Genomic DNA, 21,683 nt, shown 5'->3' on the forward strand with positions numbered 1-21,683 from the left:
TTTACTGGAGGAAACAGAGAACCAGGGCGACCATCCGGGAATCGTCAGCCAACATCAAAGGTAAAGCGCGGGGGAGCCTGTAATTAGCATGCAGAGCCAAAAGAAGGGGGCATTCAACCAAAATGTGGGCTACTGACTGGAAGGCTCCACTACCACTAAGTGGGGGTGGCTCATCACGCAAAAGAAAACCACGGGTCAGCCTGGTATGGCCAATGCAGAGACAACACAGTGTGGTCGAGTCCTTTCAGGATAGGTGAAAGGAAGAACACTACGAGTCTGGTGTCACCTTAACCGCACGAGTTTTATTAGACAGGGAAGTAGCCTCCCAAGAGTTGGCCCATGATTGTGCAAAGTGGAATTTGATGTGAAGCCGTAAATCTGGGGCAGGAGGGGTTACAGAAAATGGGGGGATAAGTGACTGCCTCCCCAGCCAAACGATCAGCGAGCTCATTACCAGGGATACCCACATGGCCAGGGACCCAAAGGAAGTCAACGGAACAAGCAGCACGGCGAATATCAGCGAGATGGTCTTGGATGGCAGAGACCAAGGGATGGCACGAAAAACACTGGTCAGTAGCCAGAAGGCCACTCATTGAGTCCGTACGTAACAAAACACGGTTGTGTTGGGACTGTTTAATAAAGTTAAGGGACTGGGAAATTGCCATCAATTCCGCAGTAAACACACCACATGTAGGGGGCAGCAGATAATTTTCCATTCCAACAGAGGACGTGAAGGCATATCCCACATGATCAGTAGATTTAGAGCTATCAGTGTAAAAAACAACAGCATCCCGAAACTCCCATAAAATTCGGCGGAAAAAGGAATGGAACACCATTAGGGGGGATGGAAACTTTCGGACCTTGGCGGAGATCCATCCGAAGTCGAGGCCAAGGAACTAACCACCAAGGGGGGGTGGAGGGGAGGGAGCGAGGAAGACAGGACAAAGAAGGAAGCTGAAAATCATGGCAAAGAGACGCAAGGCGGAGCCCAACCAGTAAACCCGCCCAAGGGCGGGAATCAGGTGGGCGACATCCATGGACCAGAGTGGGGTGGGGATAGGAGGGGGAGAGGGAGGGAGGGAGGGGGAGAGGGAGGGAGGGAGGGGGAGAGGGAGGGGGAGAGGGAGGGAGGGAGGGAGGGGGAGAGGGAGGGAGGGAGGGGGAGAGGGAGGGAGGGAGGGAGGGGGAGAGGGAGGGAGGGAGGGGGGGAGAGGGAGGGAGGGAGGGGGGGAGAGGGAGGGAGGGAGGGGGGGGAGAGGGAGGGAGGGGGAGAGGGCGGGAGGGAGGGGGAGAGGGCGGGAGGGAGGGGGAGAGGGCGGGAGGGAGGGAGGGGGAGAGGGAGGGAGGGAGGGGGAGAGGGAGGGAGGGAGGGGGGGAGAGGGAGGGAGGGAGGGGGGGGAGAGGGAGGGAGGGGGGGGGGGAGAGGGAGGGAGGGGGAGAGGGCGGGAGGGAGGGGGAGAGCGAGGGCGGGGGGGGAGAGCGAGGGCGGGGGGGGAGAGCGAGGGCGGGGGGGGAGAGCGAGGGCGGGGGGGAGAGCGAGGGCGGGGGGGAGAGCGAGGGCGGGGGGGAGAGCGAGGGCGGGGGGGGAGAGCGAGGGCGGGGGGGAGAGCGGGGGCGGGGGGGGAGAGCGGGGGCGGGGGGGGGAGAGCGGGGGCGGGGGGGGGAGAGCGGGGGCGGGGGGGGAGCGGGTGCGGGGGGGAGAGCGGGGGCGGGGGTGGAGAGCGGGGGCGGGGGTGGAGAGCGGGGGCGGGGGGGAGAGCGGGGGCGGGGGGAGAGCGGGGGCGGGGGGGGAGAGCGGGGAGGGGGGGAGAGCGGGGAGGGGGGGAGAGCGGGGAGGGGGGGAGAGCGGGGAGGGGGGAGAGCGGGGAGGGGGGGAGAGCGGGGAGGGGGGGAGAGCGGGGAGGGGGGGAGAGCGGGGAGGGGGGGAGAGCGGGGAGGGGGAGAGCGGGGAGGGGGAGAGCGGGGAGGGGGGAGAGCGGGGAGGGGGAGAGCGGGGAGGGGGAGAGCGGGGAGGGGGAGAGCGGGGAGGGGGAGAGCGGGGAGGGGGAGAGCGGGGAGGGGGAGAGCGGGGAGGGGGAGAGCGGGGAGGGGGAGAGCGGGGAGGGGGAGAGCGGGGAGGGGGAGAGCGGGGAGGGGGAGAGCGGGGAGGGGGAGAGCGGGGAGGGGGAGAGCGGGGAGGGGGAGAGCGGGGAGGGGGAGAGCGGGGAGGGGGAGAGCGGGGAGGGGGAGAGCGGGGAGGGGGAGAGCGGGGAGGGGGAGAGCGGGGAGGGGGAGAGCGGGGAGGGGGAGAGCGGGGAGGGGGAGAGCGGGGAGGGGGAGAGCGGGGAGGGGGAGAGCGGGGAGGGGGAGAGGGAGGGGGAGAGGGAGGGGGAGAGGGAGGGGGAGAGGGAGGGGGAGAGGGAGGGGGAGAGGGAGAGTGGTCGGGGGTAAGTAGCTAGCAGCTCAAAGTGAGGCAGCTGGTTTGTCGATTAGAAATGCAGAAGGGAGGGATGGAAGAGGCATGTACTATGCACATTACATGTGGGTACTGGAACCAGTGGTGATGGGTGACAGGATGAAGGATGGAGAAACTGTTGGGTGGATGGTGTAGGGCAGTGGTTTAATGGAGAGTGTAGGCAGAAAGCTAAAAGAACCAAATGTTGTATTGAACAGATAATTCCCATCAGTATAGTTCAGGAAAGCTGGTGGTGGAAGGATCCATATTGGGCCTGAACCCGATCAGGGATCTGGGTTTTTTTGGAGGCTAGTCAGGTTTCACCTATATGGGCCATAAAAAGGTTGGCATATGAGGGTGCTAAGTGGATGTCCATGGCTGTACCAGGAATTTGTTTATATACAAGACCAGTTGGACGTATGGGAACGAACAGTAAAAGAATATGGATGAAATTTAGTATAAGTAAGAGTGAGATGATTATCACAACAAGAAAGATGGAGAGAGGAACAACTGAAATAACAATCGGTGGGGGAACAATTAAGGAGAGTGGAGAGTTTCAAGTACCTAATAAGCCTGATACAGGAAGATGGAAAAATTGACACGAGAAATAAACGAGCAAGGATGTACCCCAAATCAGTAAAAAGGTTACATACTGGTCACACTATGTCCTGATCCTGACATACGCATCAGAACCTGGGTTATGAAAGGAAGAGGAAAAAAAAGCAAAGTACAAGTTGGTGAGATGAAATTCTTGAGAAACAGTATTGGAGTGACAAAGATAGAAAGGTTAAGAAATGAGAGGATCAGAGAGTTAATGAAGGTGGAATCACTACAGGAGGAGATAGAGAAATCAAGGCTGAGATGGTATGGGCACGTTAAGAGAATTGAGGAGAAGAGGATACCCAGGAGGATACACAAGATGAAACTGGGAGGAAAGAGACCAAGAGGAAGATCGAGAGACAGGTGGCTGAAAGGAGCACAGGAATGTGCCCAGAAGAAAGGACAGGGTGTATACGCGACCAAGGAAAAAAAATTCCCGGATTTCCCAGTTAAAAATACACTTTCTCCCAGGTGAAAACATACTTTTTCCCTGTTAACTGACAGTATATTTTCTCTCGGAACTGTATAACTTATCAGTCCTTTGAATGATTATGGTTTTATACACGGGTGTAGAATTTCCCGGCGCTTTAGAAAACTAACCACAGTGTTGGTTGGTTTGAGGAAGGAGACCAGACAGCGTGGTCATCGGTCTCATCGGATTAGGGAAGGATTGGGAAGGAAGTCGGCCGTGCCCTTTCATCTACATCTACATCTACATTTATACTCCGCAAGCCACCCAACGGTGTGTGGCGGAAGGCACTTTACGTGCCACTGTCATTATCTCCCTTTCCTGTTCCAGTCGCGTATGGTTCGCGGGAAGAACGACTGTCTGAAAGCCTCTGTGCGCGCTCTAATCTCCCTAATTTTACATTCGTGATCTCCTCGGGAGGTATAAGTAGGGGGAAGCAATATATTCGATACCTCATCCAGAAACGCACCCTCTCGAAACCTGGCGAGCAAGCTACACCGCGATGCAGAGCGCCTCTCTTGCAGAGTCTGCCACTTGAGTTTGTTAAACATCTCCGTAACGCTATCACGGTTACCAAATAACCCTGTGACGAAACGCGCCGCTCTTCTTTGGATCTTCTCTATCTCCTCCGTCAACCCGATCTGGTACGGATCCCACACTGATGAGCAATACTCAAGTATAGGTCGAACGAGTGTTTTGTAAGCCACCTCCTTTGTTGATGGACTAAATTTTCTAAGGACTCTCCCAATGAATCTCAACCTGGTACCCGCCTTACCAACAATTAATTTTATATGATCATTCCACTTCAAATCGTTCCGCACGCATACTCCCAGATATTTTACAGTAGTAACTGCTACCAGTGTTTGTTCCGCTATCATATAATCATACAATAAAGGATCCTTCTTTCTATGTATTCGCAATACATTACATTTGTCTATATTAAGGGTCAGTTGCCACTCCCTGCATCAAGTGCCTATCCGCTGCAGATCTTCCGGCATTTCGCTACAATTTTCTAATGCTGCAACTTCTCTGTATACTACAGCATCATCCGCGAAAAGCCGCATGGAACTTCCGACACTATCTACTAGGTCATTTATATATATTGTGAAAAGCAATGGTCCCAAAACACTCCCCTGTGGCACGCCAGAGGTTACTTTAATGTCTGTAGACGTCTCTCCGTTGATAACAACATGCTGTGTTCTGTTTGCTAAAAACTCTTCAATCCAGCCACACAGCTGGTCTGATATTCCGTAGGCTCTTACTTTGTTTATCAGGCGACAGTGCGGAACTGTATCGAACGCCTTCCGGAAGTCAAGAAAAATAGCATCTACCTGGGAGCCTGTATCTAATATTTTCTGGGTCTCATGAACAAATAAAGCGAGTTGGGTTTCACACGATCGCTGTTTCCGGAATCCATGTTGATTCCTACATAGTAGATTCTGAGTTTCCAAAAACGACATGATACTCGAGCTAAAGACATGTTCTAAAATTTTACAACAGATCGACGTCAGAGATATAGGTCTATAGTTTTGCGCATCTGCTCGACGACCCTTCTTGAAGACTGGGACTACCTGTGCTCTTTTCCAATCATTTGGAACCTTCTGTTCCTCTAGAGACTTGCGGTACACGGCTGTTAGAAGGGGGGCAAGTTCTTTCGCGTACTCTGTGTAGAATCGAATTGGTATCCCGTCAGGTCCAGTGGACTTTCCTCTGTTGAGTGATTCCAGTTGCTTTTCTATTCCTTGGACACTTATTTCAATGTCAGCCATTTTTACGTTTGTGCAAGGATTTAGATAAGGAACTGCAGTGCGGTCTTCCTTTGTGAAACAGCTTTGGAAAAAGGTGTTTAGTATTTCAGCTTTACGCGTGTCATCATCTGTTTCAATGCCATCATCATCCCGGAGTGTCTGGATATGCTGTTTCGAGCCACTTACTGATTTAACGTAAGACCAGACGTTTTCGAAAAATCTTTGATGTGCAGCAACATGTACGCTGCATATTTTTGTATTACAAAAGTATAAATTCGAATTCCACCAAAGACCGCATCTTACTTTCCAAAGCATTGAAATCGAGATTGCGATACGCTTTTGTAAGCCAGTCATAGCTCGTGTCACATGATCTCGCCAGCTGATGACAGCTGGTATTCAGAGCTTAGAACACGTGATGTAGTCAGCCAATAGCAACATCACTGCTAAGTAGCGCGAACACACAAGCAGAAAAAGTTAATGGTTTAAATTAATAAACATAGTGTCACTACATGAAACACAAAGCTTTCAAATATAATATTGGTCTATAAGATTAATACGCTGCAAGAGAACCTAAGCTTTCACATGCAATGCTGGTCTTTTATGCGCGTATCACAATTTAAGATATATTACACAAATGTGCCAGTAAAATTTAAGAATGACATAAATGTCTGATCTTCTGGGCTCAAAATTCATCTAAATGGCTCGTCATCAAAGAGTTGATTTTTAAATGAGAGTCAAACTCTCTGTGATTTAAGAAATTCATCGTACATTCTCGCACATAGCTCAACTTGCGTAAGAGAAAATTTACTTTGATGGTAACGCTTTTCAAACCACCATTCGGAATATTTTCCCACAACCTGTTAGAAATAGGTTCGTTTCTGCAGTTGCTACAGAGCGCCAGATGACAGGCACCACCACGCTTGCGCAGCTACCATGTCGTAGGGAGCCCGTATGTTCATAAAAGTAAAACATTAAAAAATCTTACATTATGTTATAAAAGAAACAAGACATCAGAGGATACTCCAAGAACATCGGAATTTCGTGGCACATAATAAAACGTGCACATTTAAAGTGCACATTCATATGTCCAGATTCACAGTGAAGTAGGCCACGACCTGATATTAAGCTTTTCAATGTGGTTTTCGAGATGCAAACTTTCTTGGAGTACTAGTACTGCGTTATCTAATGTTTGGTTTTTATTATGGCATAATGCCATACATGCAAGGCGTTGAAAACGAGCACTTGAAATGCAGCAATAGTGTGTGGAATTAAACACTTCATTTTAAATATATTGTCTGCCTCAGCGGAAAAGATTAATAAAAGAAAATTTCTCTAGCAAACGGACAAAAATAACTTCATTGTTCTGCAAGACAATGCTTGACTGTCAGGAAGGTGCAAATAAAATAAAATCTGCAACTAATAATACATTTCAGCCTTCCGTAATTATGTGAATGTATTTTAATTCACTTGATAGCTCCCGGCCACAGAAATCTGTTTTGTTTTCATTTGACGTGAGAGCTGCAAATGAAGAGGAAACAGCAAAATCACTAAATGTAAACACGGGTCACGTGGTGAATACCCACTTCCCCAGTATAACTCCGACTGCTCTGCGTACCGGCTCCTGATCTACGGTATTTCTGAACCGGGGCAATACCCCGCCACTCCCTTGAGCATTTGAGATAGCACGTCAAAGATTTAAAAAATCTAATTTTCAAAAATATATTCATTTTGTAGCACACATCTTTCTGAAGAGCCTGATGCATAAAACATATGTGCTCGAGGGAACGTAAGAAATGTTACTTGGTCGTAAGTGTGCCAAAGTGCAGTGCCACGCCTCCTCACACAGCACTCTTCTACCGCACATCACTGTATTTCGCTCTGTGGAACTGAAACGTGTATATTTTGTAATGGAAGCCATCAAACCATATTCAGAACAGTGGAACTCAAAATGTCCTGTGGTGCCTCTCCTCCTTACAGTCTGCCAGTTTGACTTCCTGTCCTTTTTAAATAAAAAAATAAAAAAAAAGAACTCTTCAGAAAATTTACACTCTTTATTCCATATCAGCGAACAATTTCTTGTTTTGTGTGATTATTCTCCTGTTAGGCGTTGTTACATGTCCGTACAACGCGTTTTCCATGCTTCTTCCACAATATAACTTAAAGTGGCTGCTAGCCGGGGACTGTACAACTGGCCCTTGCTAGTATAGCAATATGGCCAAAAATTTCAGTCAAAATTTCATTTTCTTGGATGCACCAAGAAGGTAGTATATAATCTTTCTTACTAGTTATTCGTTTATTTCCACTCCTATAGTCTGAATCTATGGATTTCGCTAGTAATTATAACAACGCACATCATTCACAAACCCAATCAACCACACAATCAGGCAGCAGTTGGCATTCATCTGTTCGGCCTTAACTCCGCTCAGCTCGTATAGCCCCTTTTGTATGTACGAAAGTTTGTTTCTACATGCGACGAGGATTCCCCTGGCAGAGACATCATGTACACTATGCACACATTCACAAATCAACTTACGATTCATTCAGAAATTGACTTAAAATGTTTTCAAAAATCAACAGGGATGCGTTTCAAACTCATATGAACAATCAATAGACTAATGTGTGCTGGATGCTAGTAGCTTTGTGAAACAAGGTTTTTTTTCCCCCCCCCTCAAGAATATGAATCTGTAAGCACAGAACAGGGAATCAGTGATCATAAGGCCGTTGCAGCATCCCTGATTATGGAAGTTAATAGGAATATAAAAAAAGGGAGGAAAGTTTATGTGTTTAGCAAGAGTAATAGAAGGCAAATTTCACACTACCTAACAGATCAAAACGAAAATTTCTGTTCCGACACTGACAATGTTGAGTGTTTATGGAAAAAGTTCAAGGCAATCATAAAATGCGTTTTAGACAGGTATGTGCTGAGTAAAACTGTGAGGGATGGGAAAAACCCACCGTGGTTCAACAACAAAGTTAGGAAACTACTGCGAAAGCAAAGAGAGCTTCACTCCAAGTTTAAATGCAGGCAAAACCTCTCACACAAACAGAAGCTAAACGATGTCAAACTTAGCATAAGGAGGGCTATGTGTGAAGCGTTCAGTGAATTCGAAAGTAAAATTCTATGTACCGACTTGACAGAAAATCCTAGGAAGTTCTGGTCTTACGTTAAATCAGTAAGTGGCTCGAAACAGCATATCCAGACACTCCGGGATGATGATGGCATTGAAACAGATGATGACACGCGTAAAGCTGAAATACTAAACACCTTTTTCCAAAGCTGTTTCACAAAGGAAGACCGCACTGCAGTTCCTTATCTAAATCCTTGCACAAACGTAAAAATGGCTGACATTGAAATAAGTGTCCAAGGAATAGAAAAGCAACTGGAATCACTCAACAGAGGAAAGTCCACTGGACCTGACGGGATACCAATTCGATTCTACACAGAGTACGCGAAAGAACTTGCCCCCCTTCTAACAGCCGTGTACCGCAAGTCTCTAGAGGAACAGAAGGTTCCAAATGATTGGAAAAGAGCACAGGTAGTCCCAGTCTTCAAGAAGGGTCGTCGAGCAGATGTGCAAAACTATAGACCTATATCTCTGACGTCGATCTGTTGTAAAATTTTAGAACATGTCTTTAGCTCGAGTATCATGTCGTTTTTGGAAACCCAGAATCTACTCTGTAGGAATCAACATGGATTCCAGAAACAGCGATCGTGTGAGACACAACTCGCTTTATTTGTTCATGAGACCCAGAAAATATTAGATACAGGCTCCCAGGTAGATGCTATTTTTCTTGACTTCCGGAAGGCGTTCGATACAGTTCCACACTGTCGCCTGATAAACAAAGTAAGAGCCTACGGAATATCAGACCAGCTGTGTGGCTGGATTGAAGAGTTTTTAGCAAACAGAACACAGCATGTTGTTATCAATGGAGAGACGTCTACAGACGTTAAAGTAACATCTGGCGTGCCACATGGGAGTGTTTTGGGACCATTGCTTCTCACAATATATAAAAATGACCTAGTAGATAGTGTCGGAAGTTCCGTGCGGCTTTTCGCGGATGATGCTGTAGTAAACAGAGAAGTTGCAGCATTAGAAAATTGTAGCGAAATGCCGGAAGATCTGCAGCAGACAGGCACTTGATGCAGGGAGTGGCAACTGACCCTTAACAAATCTAATGTATTGCGAATACATAGAAAGAAGGATCCTTTATTGTACGATTATATGATAGCGGAACAAACACTGGCAGCAGTTACTCCTGTAAAATATCTGGGAGTATGCATGTGGAACAATTTGAAGTGGAATGATCATATAAAATTAATTGTTGGTATGGCGGGTACCAGGTTGAGATTCATTGGGAGAGTCCCTAGAAAATGTAGTCCAAGGTGGCTTACAAAACACTCGTTCGACCTATACTCAAGTATTGCTCATCAGTGTGGGATCCATACCAGATCGGGTTGACAGAGGAGATAGAGAAGATCCAAAGAAGAGCGGCGCGTTTCATCACAGGGTTATTTGGTAAGCGTGATAGCGTTATGGAGATGTTTAGCAAACGCAAGTGGCAGACTCTGCATCGCGGTGTAGCTTGCTCGCCAGGTTTCGAGAGGGTGCGTTTCTGGATGAGGTATCGAATATACTGCTTCCCCCTACTTATACCTCCCGAGGAGATCACGAATGTAAAATTAGAGAGATTCGAGCGTGCACGGAGGTTTTCTGGCAGTAGTTCTTCCCGCGAACCATACGCGACTGGAACAGAAAAGGGAGGTAATGACAGTGGCACATAAAGTGCCCTCCGCAACACACCGTTGGGTGGCTTGCGGAGTATAAATGTAGATGTAGAGCATGTGGAAGGAGGGCATGGGGGGAGGGGGAGGAGGGAAATGGATTTGGGGTAGAGGTTCTGCACTGGACCTACAGGTGTCGGTGGGGATTTTACATAATGTACAACTTCTGGAACAACAGGATCACTACGGTGGAGCTTGTACGTGAATGAGTGAGACAGTTGATGCAGAGGCCTTCTGTCAGGTAGTTACTGCGATTCATCATAATAGTGACAAAGCCTTTGTCTGCAAGCAGGATGATTTAGGTCAGGATCTGTTTTGAAGATCTGTATGACAGCCCTTTCTTGTGTTGAAAGGTTACTGATTTTAGGAAGTGACCTGGGGAAGTAGGGTGAGGTTAAGCTGGAGATAGGGAATCCCTGGAAGTGACCTGGGTCCCAGTTAGGGGGATCATAACTGGATGGAGGTATGAACTAGGAGAGGAAAGGTTAAATGTAGGGTTAGGTTGGCTTTGGTTGAGAGATTAGTGATAAAGAAGTGTCTGGGATTTGTTTGGGTTCTGCATTTTGTGGAGTGTGGGAAGTGAGTTTTAGAGGAAGTAGGAGGAAAGGTGTTGACAAGTAATGGTGCTCGAAGATGGGAAATGGATGTCACTTGGACAATTTATGGAGGTAGTGTCCTGAATACTCCTTCACACATTGGAAGGAAAGGGATTCAATTTTGGAGATGTGGTGTACATAGTTAGGACAGCATAGTAACAGCATCCTGCAGAGGTGGTTTTAGAATGCCTGGTTTCCTGTAGTAGTCGGTTTCTGGAAGATAAAATCTGAAAAGATGAAGACTGTTGTGAAAGAGAGTAGATCCAGAAAGACAATTTTTATGGTTAGGCCATTGGGGTGGGGAGGGCGTGGGTAGATTCCACAGCTTAGGCAGCACTTGAGGAACAGGATGTGGGACTAGAATTTATCTAGGGAAAGAAGAGTCTTTTCTGTACTGATGCAGGTAGAGCAAGGGTCCATTTTGGTTGGAATGGTGCTGGAGAAAGGGAAATGATGCAAGAAATGGACAAATGAAAGTGTTAGGTGGTTGTAAAGGAAACTGGATAACAGAGTGTGACATTGGGGAGTGAAAAGGAAAGAAACAATTGTCCTGAGTTTTGTGGCATGAGGATGTTTGACCACACGTAATTTATCACCACACGTGGGAATGAAAAATGAGACTTAAAATTCTGATGGTAGCGATGTGTGAGGAGGGGGTATTATAACTATAATTGGCTGGACAGGTAGTTTGTACAATAGTGTGTGATGCAGTCATTACGACCCCAACTGGTGCTATAGGGTGTCACAAAACACACACATAATCACATCTATTGGGGCTGGTGAACGTGTTCTTAACAGAGGCATAACCACAGTAGAAAGATGTGGATGGACAACAACAGAGAGACAAAGTAACTGTAAATTACAGGAGTAATAGGAAAGTTCTGGTAGGCTGTAAATAATTTCAAAGTAAAGGAGATCATAGTAGAAGCCATGACTTATCAACAGGAACACAAAAACAAAACAGCTTTCAGAATAAATTTTTTCTCCAGCTAGCATGCGTGCGCGCGCTTGCACGCACGCGCACACACGCGCTCACGCCCCCCCCCCCCCTACCTCTGTACCCCTACATAGTGTATCACTGTCCTTCCCCAGGTCACTACCTAAGAATGTCTTCCAGCAGAAGAAAGGGCTTCCATACACAACCTGACCTAATCATCCTACCTACAAGCACAGGCTTCACCATTATCATGATGAATCACCGTCACCATATGACAGAAGGCCACCGTCAACTGTCTCACTCATCTACCTACATGCTCTGCCATAGCGATACCATTCCAGAAGTCAAATATTACCTCCAGTTCCTACCGAAACTCTCAGGCTCATCCCAGAACCTCTCTCTAAATCCATCATCCCCCAATGCCCATCTTCTAAACCATCCTGGCCTTCAATTGTAGCTGATTGTTGTGCTCCCACTGAAAGAATTTCAGCTCTTGTCAATCAACACCTCAAACCAGTTGCCCAAAACCTAGCTTCTCACATCAAAAATACTAACCGACTCTCCATTACCCCCATCCCTTTACCTCCCCTGGATTCCTACTAATTGACTGTTGATACCACCTCGAAATACACCAACATCCCTAATGTCCACAACCTTGGCACTAATGAACACTTCCTTTCCCAACATCCTTCAGACTCCATATCCACTACTTCATTCCTAACACAACATTTCCATTCAGCAGTTTCTATGAAGACGGTTCAACCAAAATTGGCCATCAGAATTAAATAAAAAAGCCACTTGGACTGTTTCAAAGTCATATTTACAAATCATACTATTTCAATAGCCAGCGACAATTTGAAAACTGGAAAAGTGATAGGTTGCTTCTTCTCTGTGAAGGTACATCAGTGGGATTTGTGGAAAACTGTATGTTATTGTAGTTCAGATCTACGAGAGATGCTGACAACAAAGAAAAAATGAACAGAAATCTTATCAGCTGTGGTATGAAGACTCTCTGCTGACCAACTTAACTATTTTATTTTGTTCAAATAATTAATGGGAATGCAACCGGCTGATATCTTCGACAACTGGTGTTCTTTAGACAGGCACAAGAAATTTTTTTTTTTATTTTGATGAAAAATGTTTCTTATCATTCAACTATTGTTAACAGAGGGTCTATACAGTTATTTCTAGACTAGACCACAGGATACTACAGACTGGACAATAGTAATAATAGCAATAATAATAATAATAATAATAATAATAAAAATTGGAAAAAGAAAACAGTACATGGCAAGCACCCGTATCATCTAACACAGCCACACATAGATCAAGACGCATCCAACACATGGCTAAGAAAAGGCAATATATACAGTGAGACGGAAGGATTCATGATTGCAATACAGGATCAAACAATAAACACCAGATATTACAGCAAGCATATTATTAAAGATCCCAATACCACAACAGATAAATGCAGACTTTGCAAACAACAAATAGAAACAGTAGATCACATCACAAGCGGATGTACAATACTAGCAAATACGGAATACCCCAGAAGACATGACAATGTAGCAAAAATAATACATCAACAACTTGCCATAAAACATAAACTAATAAAACAACACGTTCCCACATACAAGTACACACCACAAAATGTACTGGAGAATGATGAATACAAATTATACTGGAACAGAATGATTATTACAGATAAAACAACACCACATAACAAACCTGACATACTCACCAATAAAAAGAAGAAATTAACACAACTAATTGAAATATCCATACCCAACACAACAAATATACAGAAGAAAACAGGAGAAAAAATTGAAAAATACATCCAACTGGCTGAGGAAGTCAAGGACATGTGGCATCAGGATAAAGTTGACATTATACCAATTATACTATCAACTACAGGAGTCATACCTCACAATATCCACCAGTACATCAATGCAATACAGCTACATCCAAACACATATATACAACTACAAAAATCTGTAATTATTGATACATGTTCAATTATCCGAAAGTTCCTAAATGCAATATAACATATACCATACAGTTACAAGGAAGTCACGCTTGATCAAGGTCCGCGTCACGTTCCATTTTTAACCAGACTTAACAGTCTGAGAAAGTAAAGAAAAAGAAATAATAATAATAATAATAATAATAATAAATTCCTGTACTAGTAGACTGTACAATGGGTGGATTATTGGATCTTCCTGCCTAGAAAAACTACATCTGCCTCTATTCCACATTTTAAAAAAGTAAAGAAAAAATAGCAATATGGTTCTGAGACTGTCGCCATATCACTGCTATTTTAAGTTTAGACGGGTACGTATTTAGAGCTATGTGGCACACGACTATACAAAATACATGTGGCATAATTTGTGAAACATAAACACAATAATAATGAAAATGTGGCACTATGAATGGGTATTGGAACATATATGGAATAATTCATTATTTAGTTAAACCCAGACAGCTGTTATAGTAGTGACAAACAGTGGTTTATAATCAGATACAAGTGGCATGCAACCATTGAGGGTATGGCGTATTGTATCAAAAGTTAAACTATTTTCACATCTTAAATTTCTTTTTTCCAATTTAATAGATAACATGTTACTTTGCAGTGTTTACTTTGTGAGTGAATCTTACAGATTTTTATACACTTTGAACATGTGATTATGATGTCAATGTATGTATCTAGTTACTTACAGCCACTAACAACCAAGGACGATCATTCAGTTTTCCACAAGATGAAACAGAGAAGTACCTAAAAGTAGATGCAGACGTAAACTAGTGGAAAAATCCTCCTATTAGAGTACAAAAAAATGTGAATATGTTCCTGTTTATTAAAAATACTGATTGAAAAAATGGGGTACCCACCTGCCTCATTCTACCTTCCTCAATTTTCTCAAAACTTTGGCATGAGAACTTATTTGCACTGTTTTTGACATGTAACTCACCTGAAACTCCAACAAGAAGTCCTAACTGTAACTCACTCACACCCACTACTCCATTACTAAGTCACTCACACCCACCCACTCCCAGTTGCCCCCCCCCCGCCCCCCAAGTCAGCCAAACTCATTGTCATTATCTCTTTCTATCTCTGTCATTGTCTCCTGTCTCAAAGCCACACACTGCCTCATGCTGTCCTACTACAGTCTCCTCTCACTATCACAATTTCCATCTTGCTCTTTCTTACTGCTACTATCTCAATCCTTCCTTCTTGCTGCTACTGTCGCTTCTCAGTCACTACCTACCTCTTTCTCATCCTCACTGTCATAGCACTGTTCTCTCAATGTCAGCTATGTTCCATTGCCACAGTGTCCCTCCCTCCCTCTCTCTCTCTTCCCCCCCCCCCCCCCCCCCCCCCTCACTTTTCTGTCTCTGCCACTGCCATTGTCTTCTCTCAGCATTAAAAAGTGTGAATATGTTTGCATACCAAAATTTTTGGGGAACTTTTAAAAAGTGCTGAGGAAGATATAATGAGGCAGCTGGTATCCCACTTTTCAGAGTCTTAAATAAACAGGAACATATCTGCATTTTTTGTGCTCCGATAGGAGGGGTTTTCCACTGGTTCCTGCCTTTCTCCTGCTGCAACAGGGCTTGTAACCCATATGAGAAGGTATATATTTGTCAGTCAAATTTAGATAGTTTACTTACGTGACATTGAAATAATGCAAAACTAATTTTAGATCTCAGGCCAGATTTTACATGCAAAAAAATTTTGCACATGCTTCAGTACGACGACATAGGGTTCCCAGGTGATAACGGAGACTCTTTATAGGATCTCTCTCCATGCTATGTCACTTTATATGCTACACTTTCCCCTCACACTATATTTTACGTGCACACTTCACATGTACAATTAACTCTGAACCTCTGTATCTCAGGAATAGATAAATATATGAAGAATATTTTGAAGGTTGTTTAAGATCAAGATAGGAATACATTGTAAAAATTACAGCCATTTGCTGTGCATAAACATCTCTAAATTTCTGGCTGGGTTTTAGTCTGCTGGTGATGGCAAAGTTGACATTTTCCGAGGAACTGTGCATTAACTAATGGTGCCTCTGTAAGCCCCATCCAGCCCACTGTGGACCACATCAAATGCAAAAAGAACCAACTGACTATCTCCATTTGCCTAAGCACGAGGAAGTGTGTAATATTCATACTTTGGCCTTGTGCTTTAGGACATTGACACTAAGACCATCCTTTTTTTGTGTTCTAGTCCAAGGGCTATCCGAAACACTTGATCCTACCTTTTTATCACCAACAGAAACATAGGTATGAGCAACAGAAAATACAATTTTTATCCACAGCATTTTGGAACGTATTAGGTACACTTGCTGTAGCATAAATACTGATTCAGTTCCAGAATAAGGTTTGCCAGATTGATGAACCAACTAATTTAAATTACAGAACAACTAGTGAAAAAAAAAAGTCCATTTCTGTGCCCTTTCTTTACTTTCAGCTGACACAATGAAATGCCTTTATTGATTATTACATATATAAGAAAGTATCATAAAATTAACAGAAAAGTGGCAATATGCACCATGTTATGCAATAAACTTCTTTTGAAATAAATAATAGGGGCATGGCTCGTATAATGTAACTAAAATGAGTTGCACGTAAAGTACATATGCACTTAAGCAAGTAAATAACTTACATATGGTGACAGCTGCAATCATTCTAACTGCAGCATCAGGTACTGAGCAGTTTGGGAAAAATGGCTGAATGGCGTAACTTGCAAATGTCAGACCCATGATGGCATTTGTTGTAGGCCTGCAATATCACACCTATTTCAATTCTTTTTAAGATCACTATCTAAAAACTAAATCATTAATGCAAAATAATAAAATAACTTCTTTATTTATTAAAGACAGATTAATTTACACAAGGAACAACTACTGAATACGCAGAGAAAGAAATATTTTATGGGTTAATTTTTTTATGCATACATGTTTTATCTTGTATTTTTTAGAGATGGGGAGTGGAGGAGGAAAGCTTCCAATTTGTGCAGATTTAGGATCAGGGAACTGGGGGGAGGGGGGTGGGGGGGGACAACTATCAAAATATAGCACAAACTTTATATTTTCACCTGGCACAAACAGCAGTGAACCAAAAACAGTAGAAAATACACAAAGAGAGCCTTACATCAAATATTCAGTCAATGACTTAAATGACCTGGGGTACTGGAATGTTTGTATATACATTCAGAAGCTAGTTTGCTGGATTTCCAGATACGCAAGTACACTAGACAGTTTAAACTGCCTGTATGGGAGGAAGAGGGGAGGGGCAGTCCTCTCCTCACACTCTTCCACTTTCTTGGCTATCTGCTTTCCAGGGTATTAACTGACTGAAAAATATTGCCTTATGCACAAACTGCTTTGATTCAACTACAAAGAGCAGTACTTAATTCAGTGTTCTGTGAATCAGTAGTTGCCAATATTATTTGTGGCATCTGTCAGTGTCTTCAAACACAATCTCTTACGTGCAAAACAGTCTAAAACTAAAATTCAGTGATCTGTGAATCAGTAGTTGCCAATATTATTTCTGGCATCTGTCAGTGTCTTCAAACACAATCTCTTAAGTGCAAAACAGTCTACAACTAAAAATGGAACGATCCAAAGACCAATTATGAAGGTATTTTTATTCATTCTGGGACAAATTCAATATGAAGCAGCAGTCAGGAAGAAATTGTAAGTGAGACAAGAAACATCATTCTTTCATCTAAAGAATTGTACATAAACTCAAGACTGGAATTCTGCACAGAAGGTCAGTAAGCAGTTCTTATATAAGCAACATAAACAGTGCTATCAGGGAACAGTGCAACGAACTCGGCACAATATTTGTTGACCCCAACAAATTTTTAAGTGACAAATGCTTGGGAAAGGATGGTGTGCATTTAAACAGGCTAGGCTCAATGAATTTCAGTAAAATGGTTACAGATGAGGGGGTTAAAATTCAAAAGTGAAAACTGAAAATAAAAAATATCTTCCAGGCAGAAATTCCAATATGAATATAAGTACTAAGGACAGTAAGTTTCAGAACTCTTGTTTAACTCCAAATCTGACAGTATTTCATCAAAATGTACAATCCCTATCCAACAAAGTAAATGAATTTCAAATTTTGTTGGAAAGTGATATGAAAAACACCTCTGTATTATGTTTCACTGAACATTGGCTTGACAAAGAGAAACTTCATATGCTATGCATTCCAAATTTTGTATTGGGTAGTTATTTTTGTCGGAAATTGTATAAAAATGGTGGTAGTTGCATTTATGTTAAAAATAGCATAAATTTTAAATGTGTGCCTTATGTAGAAAAATTATCCATAGAGAAAGATATTGAAGTAAATGGAATTGAAATCACAGATGAAAAAATTGCTATAATTTGTCTATACAGGGTGCCAACTGGCAAAACATCATGTTAAAGAACCTTGAAAATATCTTACACAAGACTACACAAAAAAATAGAAAACTAATTATATGTGGGGATTTCAAAATTGACTTTGCAAGTGCGTCCAATCAGAAAACTGCTTTACTGAACCTCTTAGAAACTTTCAATTTAAAGGCTACTATAGAAACACCAACACACATCATAAAAACCTCAGACACAATCCTTGATCAAATATTTACAAATGTGCCCTTTGAACATACAACACAAACCCACAATACAGGCTTTGGGGACCACACAGTCCAAGAAATTAGTATAAGATTAGGAAAACCGTTTAGTTCAACAGAATGTCTAACTACTACATCTAGGAATTATAATGACCAGAATATACAACATTTCCTTAACTATCTGTGTAAAGAAACATGGGAAAACATCTATGAATGTAAACATACAAATGATAAGTTCAAATTCCTAAATAGTTTTAGCTATTATTTTGAACTTTGCTTTCCACTCCGTAAAAAGACAGTCACAAAAAAGGATCTGAAAATAAAATGGGTCACAACAGGTATACAAATATCTGTGAAGAAAAAGAGACTACTTCATGAAATATCTAGACAGCACACCACATCCCCAGAATTTGATTCCTATTTTAAGAATTACAAAAAGATTTTAACTAAAGTCATAAAAGAAGCAAAAAGAATGGCAAATAGTTCCTTCATAGCAAATGTACAAAATAAAATGAAAGCCATTGTAAGGCACGAAACAAGAGTAAAACGGAGAGCATACCATAATATCAAACTGAATGAAAACGCTTCTGTAATATCTGATCCCCAGCAGATAGCAAATTATTTTAACTCATATTTCTCTGAGGTACCTGAGATTCTGGTGAAGCAAAACTTTCAAAATGCTGTCACTGTAAATCAGATTAAAACTATCCCTAGTAACAAGCCTCTCTTCCTATACCCAACAGATGAACAGGAAATGCTAAAAACAATAGGGTAGCTAAAATCAAAATTTTCCTCTGGTATTGACAACATACCAGACCATATCATTAAAAATGTGCACCCTTAGTAGTTAAGCCCATGGTAGACATATGCAGTAGCTCACTTTCTCAGGGAATCTTCCCAGAAAGATTAAAAATAGCTAAAGTGAAGCCATTGTGCAAAAAGGGTGAAAAAACAGATATAACAAATTATAGGCGAGTCTCTCTACTATCTGTTTTTCTAAAATAATTGAAAATCTTTTAGAAAAGACTCGTAGATTTCATTGGGAAAAAAAAAAAAAAAAAAAAAACTTTTCTCAGCGTTCCGAAAATGTAAATCCACTGAGACAGCTATTATAGATTTCTTAAATGAAGCTTTAAATGCATTAGATTAAAAAGAACACATAGCAGCAATATTCCTAGACCTTTCAAAAGCATTTGACATCATTAACCATGGTCTATTGCTTAGAAAGCTAGAAAATGTTGGTGTCAGAGGCCCAGCCTATGGGCGGATAAAGTCATGTCTACAAAACAGACACCAAATAGTTGAAGTCTTGTACAAAGAAGGAAAAAATTTAACTTCCCATCAATCAGAAAAACAGTGTGTTAAATACGGTGTGCCGCACGGTTCCGTACTGGTACCAATCTTGTTCTTGCTGTTTGTAAATGACCTGGAACCATCCAGCCCTAACTATAAGTACATTAAATATGCCGATGATACAAATATACTTACCAAAGGAAAGACCCCAGAAGAGCTCCCAAATGAAATAAAAATGAGCACTACACATGTATCAGAATGGTTTGCAATGAACAACTTAATAATAAACACACACAAAACGAACACTATGCATCTACACACAGTGCAGAATAAACAGTCTTTAACTGCAACCATAGAACTGTTAGACAAAAGACTTGAAATTGTAAATATTGGTGCTATTTTTGGGAGTTTGGATCCAAGATGACTGAAGATGGCAGAAACACACACAACACCTATGTAGTAAATTAAATACCATTTGTTATAGTATAAAAATTCTTGCTGGATGCACATCTATGCAAGCCATAAAAAATGTGTACTATGCCCAAGCAGAATCACTACTAAGGTATGGTTTAATTTGCTGGGGAAATTCACCACCCAGCAAAAGCTGTTTTATTGCACAAAAAAGAATTATAAGAGCCATGGAAGGCTCAGAACCTTGATCTTCATACAAAACCTCATTTAAAAAGCTATATATTCTTCCATTACCATGCCTGTATATCCTAGAAACAATAATGTTTATAAGGAAAATTGTAGATGAAAATAGCAAGATTGCTCCAAAAAAACAAAATATCCATTCATACAACACATGGAATAATCAAGATTTACATATGCAGTTTTCACATACAACACTAAAACAAAAAGGACCCTTGCAAGCAGGAAAAAAACTGTATAACAAACTACCTAAAGAAATTAAGGCAATAACTGGCATGCATGAATTCAAAACTGCAGTGAGTGATTACTTGCTACAGAATTGCTACTATGGTGTTGAATTTTTATCTACAATGTAAATATGTGAAAAATTTAAATAGTTTATACAATTAAGGCCAAAATAAGAAATGTGTACATGTAGATTTATCTGTGTATTATATGTGGTCTATTACATATGTGTGTGAGTCTGTATAATCAAGGCCGAAAGTATGAAATGTGTGCGTGTAAAATTTATTTGTGTATTTGTGAAATGTTATTCCCATATGTTAGAGTTATACTGCTATATACTGAAAACCAGACAACAGTTTTTTCTGTTAAACTTTATTGCAAATTATTTGACTTGTCCTATATCATTATGTACCCCTGTACAGTGTATGATTCACAGGACCAATGAATATACAATACAAAGGGACAGATAATTCACAGACAGGGTAGGAAAATAATTAAGAATATCACAAAAGCATATAACCAGGAAGCATGAGTAGAATATTTTAAACATCCAGTGAAACAAAGTCATCTGTACACTTATAATTATGATGGCATATCTAAAACAACCATTACAAAATCTGAAGAAGAGGAAGACTCTGCAAGTCAATCTACCTTTTGTACTCCCAGTAAAAAAAAGCATCAATGGTCTGAGTAGTATAAATTCGCTGTGACAGTTCCAACAGGGATATGTGACGAGACTATGAAATTTCTACTTACAGGGCAGAGAGTCAATACAGCAGCAAGCTCCTGACAACAACAAGGAAAAAATTTCCACAATATATTGAGGAGCATCAGAACTTTCCATGTCCAGCAAAGAAATATTGTTTATTTGGAGGCATCTTGTGTGGACAGTAATAATATGATTGTCACCACTGATGCCATATCCTCAGGCTTACACTTGCTTATGCACGTTGCAGGAGAGGATTTTTAGAACTGACAAAGTCAGTGGAGATTATCACAGGGGGGAAAATGGCACCCTCACAATATTCCATCAAAACTGATGTGAATAACTTGATGCAAAGTAACGCTGTAACTTTGGGAAGAAACAAAAATATAAACAGTAACTGCAAAGTAACTTACAGTTCAGGCAATTTTGTTTACCGTGTGGTCAGTTGTTCCAGTAAACACATTTGCTCAATTGTATGGGACTGCCCTGTTACTAAGGCTAAATATGGTTTCAAGAAAAAACAAATATACATTGCCCTGAGATAAAAACAAACTGGTTGGAACACATTTGCACTTTTGTACTAAACAACTGCTAAACTTAAGGAATACTC

The 21,683-nt window shown here is 42.2% G+C and overlaps 1 protein-coding gene across 1 annotated transcript in view; it reads right to left on the reverse strand.

Moving 5' to 3' along the window:
- LOC126109719 (Y+L amino acid transporter 2) overlaps window positions 1-21,683 on the reverse strand; it is a 92,767-nt gene that overhangs the window by 38,501 nt on the left and 32,583 nt on the right. The window contains exon 4 of the mRNA XM_049914773.1: window positions 16,243-16,358. Coding sequence (XP_049770730.1) covers window positions 16,243-16,358 — 116 coding nt within the window. The remainder of the gene's footprint in view (window positions 1-16,242; window positions 16,359-21,683) is intronic.

Source organism: Schistocerca cancellata, chromosome 12 (assembly GCF_023864275.1).
Source record: "Schistocerca cancellata isolate TAMUIC-IGC-003103 chromosome 12, iqSchCanc2.1, whole genome shotgun sequence".
Classification (NCBI taxonomy): Eukaryota; Metazoa; Arthropoda; class Insecta; order Orthoptera; family Acrididae; genus Schistocerca; species Schistocerca cancellata.